The following is a 7,195-nucleotide window of genomic DNA, read 5'->3' as shown; positions in this document are numbered from 1 at the left end:
ATATTCAATGATTGTCGTTAGCAGTAAAAAGAGCGAAATGGAATTACCCGAAAGTATAATATGCCAGCGCAGCGCATTATGACACGTCACACGTGCATGGATGACGACATCAGCTGCCTAAGCAGCAAGTAAACACTACAGCCGTTAGATCAAATCCCCCAAGATCCAAGGGCGGAGAATGAAAACCTAACCACAGTGAAGCCCATTGGCTTCTATTTAAAAATTCACAAGCTCCTCTCACTTTTCTCATCCTCTGCTCTGTCTCGCTCATCACACCAAAGTCGGCTAGAGAGACCTCTGAATCTTTTTTCCACTTCTTCTCCTCCGTTTCTTCAGGTTGAAATCTTTGTCTTTGTTACAGCGTTTATTTTTTATTTAACAAATTCAGTTGCGATTCTATTTCTCCGATTTAGCTCTAATTCTTTTTAGATGTTCATGTCTCGAAAGCTTTTGAAAAATTCTCCTTTTGTTTGTTGTTTGTTGAACTGATGAATTTGTGAACTGGGTTTTGTTGGTGTTTGTGATTAGATCAGGATTTTCGTATAAACTTCATGTGGGTTTTAGGTGTTTCGTTTTTCTGATCATGTTTGGGAATTTTTTTTTCCATCTGATTTTGTTTTTGGATTATGGTTCTGTTCAATCCGTTCTCATGCCTCTTTAATTAGGATTCGGAAAAAAGATAATATTTTGTTTTGATATTTGGTTATATTTTGATGAAGTACAATCATGTATCTGAATGATGGTTTGGTATTATTATATACTCTGTCCCTATATTTTTGTAAAATATTAATCCCTTTTGCTATTATGCTTCATTTTCTGGTTTATGGATTTGATCAGTTCCATGTGACTCGTTCCCTTGAAACCATAGTAATAGGTGTTGCTTTTTGAAAATATCCCTTAAATTTTTTTAATCTTGTTGATTTGGGGAATTTCAGGAGCAACTATATTTTCCCATTACGTATTTTGTTGAGATTACAAAAATGAGAGATTTCTTTTTGAGATTATTGTTGTGAGTTGTTATTTGTTGGAAACAGTGATGATCCTACAGACCTGTAATGATTTGCAGACATGATTGCAAATCTTTAAGAACATCTAAGGGACTGAGTTCTTTAATAGTAATGCATCTCCCTGTATTTTTTCATTAGTCTTTGAAGTTAGTTGTTTTTTTCATTCTTATGTTATGCCCATGGCTCTGCAGTGTGTTTATTGTTTGTTGACGAATATCCATGTTGTGATGATCTTGTAGTCTATTCAAGCTATGCTGATTGAGTTTTGGTAATCCGTTTGTGATTTCAGTTATCTTTCGGAAATCCTGTAATGGGTAAAGAGAAGTTCCACATCAACATTGTGGTCATTGGCCATGTCGACTCTGGTAAGTCGACTACCACTGGTCACTTGATCTACAAGCTTGGTGGTATCGACAAGCGTGTTATCGAGAGGTTTGAGAAGGAAGCTGCTGAGATGAACAAGAGGTCATTCAAGTATGCCTGGGTGCTGGACAAGCTCAAGGCTGAGCGTGAACGTGGTATTACAATTGATATTGCCTTGTGGAAGTTTGAGACCACCAAGTACTACTGCACTGTTATTGATGCTCCTGGACATCGTGACTTTATCAAGAACATGATTACTGGCACCTCCCAGGCTGACTGTGCCATCCTCATTATTGACTCCACCACTGGTGGTTTTGAAGCCGGTATTTCCAAGGATGGTCAGACCCGAGAGCATGCTTTACTTGCTTTTACTCTTGGTGTGAGGCAGATGATTTGCTGCTGTAACAAGGTGAGCCTTATGTTTTATATTTCAATTGGTATTCGATATCAGCCATTGTTGTAGTTATTCAGAAGCAGTTCTAACTTGTCACATGACATCAACTGTTGTTTACAGATGGATGCCACCACTCCCAAGTACTCAAAGGCAAGGTACGATGAAATTGTGAAGGAAGTCTCATCCTATCTCAAGAAGGTCGGGTACAACCCAGAAAAGATCCCCTTTGTCCCCATTTCTGGGTTCGAGGGTGACAACATGATTGAGAGGTCCACCAACCTTGACTGGTACAAGGGTCCCACCCTTCTTGAGGCCCTTGACTTGATCAGTGAGCCCAAGAGACCATCAGACAAGCCCCTTCGACTTCCACTTCAGGATGTGTACAAGATTGGTGGTATTGGTACCGTCCCTGTTGGACGAGTTGAGACTGGTACCCTGAAGCCTGGTATGGTTGTTACTTTTGCCCCCACTGGGCTGACTACTGAAGTTAAGTCTGTGGAGATGCACCATGAATCTCTCGTAGAGGCCCTTCCAGGTGACAATGTTGGATTCAACGTGAAGAATGTTGCTGTTAAGGATCTCAAGCGTGGTTATGTTGCTTCCAACTCCAAGGATGATCCTGCAAAGGAAGCAGCAAACTTTACAGCTCAGGTCATCATCATGAACCACCCTGGCCAGATTGGACAAGGATATGCTCCTGTTCTCGACTGTCACACCTCCCACATTGCTGTTAAATTTGCTGAGATGTTGACAAAGATAGACAGACGATCTGGTAAGGAACTGGAGAAGGAGCCCAAGTTCTTGAAGAATGGTGATGCTGGATTTGTGAAGATGGTTCCCACCAAGCCCATGGTTGTTGAGACCTTCTCTGAGTACCCCCCACTTGGACGATTTGCTGTGAGGGACATGCGACAGACTGTTGCCGTTGGTGTCTTCAAGAGTGTTGAGAAGAAGGATCCAACTGGTGCCAAGATCACTAAGGCCGCTGCTAAGAAGAAGTGAACCGGACTGGCTCATCAGATTTCCGCAGGGGAAATCTTATATAAATATAATAATAGTAGTAAAAACTTACCTATTGTCACTATTACTATGGTTTGTTGGTCATACTGTTTATATAGTTTTTGGTCATCATTGTTAGGCATTCAGTCCCAGAATTGGGTGCTTGACAGGCGGTGGCGACGTTATAGCATACGGAGTCCTTGTCCTTCGGTTAAATATTTTTGTGGTTGGTTCTGCTACTCTGGATTTTAATTTAAAAAACTATGTTTTATTGTCGTAATGATTCTATATCCCTTTGGTATTTCACATTTCCTCTCATGTGCTTTGTCCTGTTGTGGTGTATGAATTTTGATGCAGCATGTTTGTTGATGCCAAATCTAATCGTATCCTGCGATATCTTACTAGAGTGTATAGTGGATATGGGTTATTTGTCTTTTTGGCCTTCGGAGGCTTCTTGTTCTTTGTTTATTCACACTGGTTTAGTTTTGTCGTGGGATTGGACTTGTGCTGTGTTGCCTGACAAAAAGGATTAGACTTGTGGAGTCTGGTTAGTAAAATCATGGTAAATTTGGATTCCGATTAATTTCAATGTTCATGTGTTACTAAACGGAAGAAAATCGGAATACATTAAAAAAGCTATTCTTAAGCAAACCATATGTGTTTTTGAGTAAGACTTAAATGAAGAGCATAAATACTCATTTTTACTATTAGTAATCTGATCCAGAACTGACATTTAAATAAAGGATAGGAAAGCATGGGGGACAATGCTGATAATTGAAACTTTGAAAGTAGAAAACCTAATATACATAGCTTATAGGGATCCACCTCAAACCCTATTCCTCGCATCGCATTTTGGAAGTAATTTTGTCCCCACATCTCCACGATTAATCAAGCGTGCAGATACATTGCTCTCTTATTTTCCCTTCTGTTATCTTAAGGCAACAAAGCCTACCAAAAAGGATTATCTACAATACCAAGTGCTTGTTTGACATTGTTTATTTGGGGCTATAAGTGATTATTTTGAAAATTTTGAAAGTCCAACTTGTTGGTAAAAGATAATAAAATCACTTATTTTGAATAATTGCTGTGAGAGAAAGCAATTAGGGAAAGCAGGTGATGAGTTGCTTTCATTTTTTGATTATGCAGGAATCAATTTTGAAGAGGCGCTAGGTTTAATGAAACTTTCAAAATTTCAAAAATAACCCCATGTTTTTTTTTACCAACTGCACTTCTAACAAAATGTTTACCAAATACCAACAACTTTATTTCACAAAATTGATTTCACAAAGAACTGATAGTGATTATTTTTACAAAGACAAGAACGCCTAAATCGCTCCAAGTCTATAGCGCATATAGACACAGTGGGAGACTTAACTCATACATATTGATCTTCCGTTGGCCACTATTTTCTAGGGAATATTGTCAAAGAAATACTATATGAATGAGAAACATTGGAGAGCTTATTCTTCTTATGGGTTTTTCTTCTATGATTTTGTGATGAGGACCTGTCTTCTTTCTGGTTGCTGCCGTGGAGTACGACATAGTATTTACTATTTGTGTGCATTTCAAAAATCTTATATTCAAATTTTGAGGCAAGTATGAAATATTCTGTAATACTAGATGAATCACAAATGTGAATCTCAGATGGATACAAGGAGGGAACTTTCGCATGCGAGGTCCACAAAAGGACTCTTTCGTCCCATATTGAAGAAACAACGTAGAGGCAATGCCCCTTTCTCTCTCTCTCTTCCCCCAATAAAAAGGAACACTTTCCCATTTAGAAATTAAGGTTTTCTTCTTCTTCTTATGACTTCTGTATATGCGTCAAATGCTAAACTCATTGATTATTAGTAAAAACACTCTATATATACAAATTCTGTGGACAAAACCCCACATTGGGTAAACCATTGACATATTCATAACTTGTGTTTTTGTATGATTGTGAATCTTTTTATTTATATTTTGACTCTTTAGTAACATTACGTAACAATACGATCGCTACCTGAAGAACTACTCGATAAGAAGCTGATATCATATTCAAATGTAAAAATTTAGGGGCCAGCGAGCGACTGCAGAATTCTCAGCCTACTCGAAGGGCCAGCAACAACTTGGCTCTTACAGTGAATCTTGTATTCTTCTTTTCTTGATATAAACAGTGAATCTCAGCCATCACAATCTCCATTCAAATTTTAGCCGGAGACACGTTCATTGCTGCCCCATGGTAAAAATTGGTTTACAGTCCATGACATCGAAGACAGGACAAGAGCACATATCAGTGGTGCCTTAATTCGACAGTAAAAGATAGATGTCAACGATGGCGTGACCAAAAAAGTGTGCAAATTGATAAAGATGGGTGTTTGTATTTATTTATCAACAGTGTCAGTTGTTTCATCATACGTCCCATTTATACCCACTGCTTTTAATGTGGTGTTTTGCTCTTGTCTTCCACATGTTTGTTTCAACCCAACCCCCTAGGAAAGAAAACCACAACATTATCACTTCATCTTTCTCCAAATTTAACTACACTATACACCTTATTTTGCTTGTTCGGACCACGGACACCTGTATTTAGTTTTTTTTTTTTTTTTTTGGATACAAGCGATATTGGGGAAGGATAAACAAAACTTAAGACCTCGGGTACATGAATAAATACTCTTAACCACTTGAGTTACAAATCCCTTACAGTTTTACCCTTTAAATAAAGAGTGACGCTATTCCCATCTACCATTCCTATTTTCTTACGTCTCTTTGAAAACTGAGAGACTAATGCTGCAGTCATGGGTTGGTGCCCACCTTCTATGGTAACTCACTTGTTTGAGTGCTGCACATATCTGACAATGGAACACAATATCAAAGAGTATTGAAACACAGCTCCAGCCTTTTCACACTTTCCTTTTCAAAATTGTAGGAACCACATTGGACCAATGGATGAACTTCCAACCACTACATTGAATCGCCTACCAATTTCAATTTAACAAACTTATCAATGGAACATAAATTTTTCTTTATTATCCTTTCTTCCTTTTAAAAGCATGTAGGGTTGTTGAACTTGAACCAAAGGTTTATACATGTATGAGTTCTGGGGTTGTGGCTGAGTAAAATTGAAGTGGACGTTGAAGGTGAAGAGGAAGGAAAGAATGCGTGGCTAATAAAAGGTTGAAAAGCCCATGGCCTGTGAGAGGAGAGGACAGCAACGAAGAGAATACGTGGCTTATATATTATTCATATAATAATGCCACTCGCTGGTTTTCTTGTTTTACAAATTTCTGCACTAGTGAGGTAATTTCAATGATCTGTCTTCTGCTTCTTTTTCTTCCCAAAAGATTCTGTTTCCTTTTCTTACTCAAGAGATTCTTTTCCTTTTTCTTTTTCTTTTTAGGATGAATTGCCTAGAAACTTTCATTTGTCTGTGAACAAGAATTTGAACACGAACAATGTGCAGAGAAACAGTCCAAAACAAGAACAATGACATCAAAGCAAGATCACAAAACTACAAAAAGGCAAAAAAAAGCCAAACCGGCCAAGGAGGAAACCAGATCGAAGATAAACTCAAAAGATATGAACATAAAAATTAAAACAAACCCCACAGAGAATATTAAACATTAAGCAGAAGTAGGTCCAAAAACATAAATATTTGATTAATTAATAAGCTAAGAGAAGCTAATTAAGCTATGCAGCTTTTGCAGTACAAGCCAAATAACTGCAACACAGATCATGTAGCACACTAGCTAGATCTTCATCAACCCCGCCTTCCCTGATCTCTTCTCCCACGCTTCCACTGCTTCTCTCAAAACCCAGTTCTTGATTTGCATGCAGCTCTGCTCTAGCTTGTGATCTCTGCCTTTTCATGGCCTCCCTTCTGCGATCATGATCTGCCATCCTAAAACAAAACCACCCACAAAAGGGAAAAAGAATAAAAACCAAAAACACATATTCAAGAGAGAGAGAGAGAGAGAGAGAGAGAGAGAGATGAAAATATACTCCTTATAGAAGGTGAGATGATGATGGGTTATCCCTGAAACACACAGAGGAAGGCCAAAGGTGCCATGGAGGTTTAACATGGACTGCATTTTTTGTTTTCTTTTCTCTGGTTTTTGATGGCTGTGGAGAAAAAATAATTGAGGGAATTTTAGATTGTAAGTATGTATCTATTTCTGGTGTTGGTTTTTGGGGATTTATTTTGGGAAATGAGTTGGTGTAAGCCCTGAAAAGGTAATTAAAGCAAAAGGGGTTGATCTATCTAATTGTAGAGAGAAAATCTGACACACTAGGTCATAGGACCATGGGAAAGATGCATACTGTGAAAGCTTGCCACATGGTAAGGGAAAGGACATGGGCTCTCATTTCTTGCTGTCTGAATGATTACAAGGCAAAAAGATTTGCTTCATGCATTTGGGTCTAAACCAAGCCCAATTTGTATGTTAAGTCAAGT

General features: G+C 38.3%; 2 protein-coding genes and 1 non-coding gene across 3 annotated transcripts; 2 read left to right on the top strand and 1 right to left on the bottom strand.

Moving 5' to 3' along the window:
• The first annotated feature begins 201 nt into the window (after nt 1-201).
• LOC103324230 (elongation factor 1-alpha) lies at nt 202-3,043 on the top strand. The gene is made up of 3 exons (XM_008226270.3): nt 202-336; nt 1,297-1,779; nt 1,885-3,043. Exons 2-3 carry the CDS (start codon nt 1,318-1,320, stop codon nt 2,764-2,766), a joined length of 1,344 nt encoding a protein of 447 aa, XP_008224492.2. The 5' UTR covers nt 202-336; nt 1,297-1,317; the 3' UTR covers nt 2,767-3,043.
• On the top strand, nt 1,027-1,110 carry LOC148921473 (small nucleolar RNA SNORD25). Its single transcript, XR_016123398.1, has one exon. It is a non-coding gene; the product is annotated as a small nucleolar RNA SNORD25 (small nucleolar RNA).
• A 3,291-nt stretch (nt 3,044-6,334) lies between the features above and the next one.
• Nucleotides 6,335-7,060, bottom strand: LOC103324219 (uncharacterized). Its single transcript, XM_008226259.3, has 2 exons — nt 6,745-7,060; nt 6,335-6,643 (listed from the first exon to the last, which is right to left on the bottom strand). Exons 1-2 carry the CDS (start codon nt 6,831-6,833, stop codon nt 6,433-6,435), a joined length of 300 nt encoding a protein of 99 aa, XP_008224481.1. The 5' UTR covers nt 6,834-7,060; the 3' UTR covers nt 6,335-6,432.
• Between the last annotated feature and the right edge of the window lie 135 nt (nt 7,061-7,195).

The sequence above is a fragment of the Prunus mume genome, linkage group LG1 (genome assembly GCF_029339155.1).
Source record: "Prunus mume cultivar Tortuosa linkage group LG1, ASM2933915v1, whole genome shotgun sequence".
In the NCBI taxonomy this organism is placed as follows: Eukaryota; Viridiplantae; Streptophyta; class Magnoliopsida; order Rosales; family Rosaceae; genus Prunus; species Prunus mume.
Note: the sequence above shows the minus strand (reverse complement) of the source record. Positions and strands in the feature narration are given on the sequence as shown.

What these genes read in the sequence shown, in the direction of transcription:
- LOC103324230 (XM_008226270.3), top strand. Translation starts at nt 1,318, where the DNA reads ATGGGTAAAGAGAAGTTCCACATCAACATTGTGGTCATTGGCCATGTC. An exon ending in TGATTTGCTGCTGTAACAAG is followed by an intron (nt 1,780 to 1,884) that starts GTGAGCCTTATG and finishes TGTTGTTTACAG; the next exon opens with ATGGATGCCACCACTCCCAA.
- LOC103324219 (XM_008226259.3), bottom strand. Translation starts at nt 6,833, where the DNA reads ATGCAGTCCATGTTAAACCTCCATGGCACCTTTGGCCTTCCTCTGTGT. An exon ending in CATCTCACCTTCTATAAGGA is followed by an intron (nt 6,644 to 6,744) that starts GTATATTTTCAT and finishes GTTTTGTTTTAG; the next exon opens with GATGGCAGATCATGATCGCA.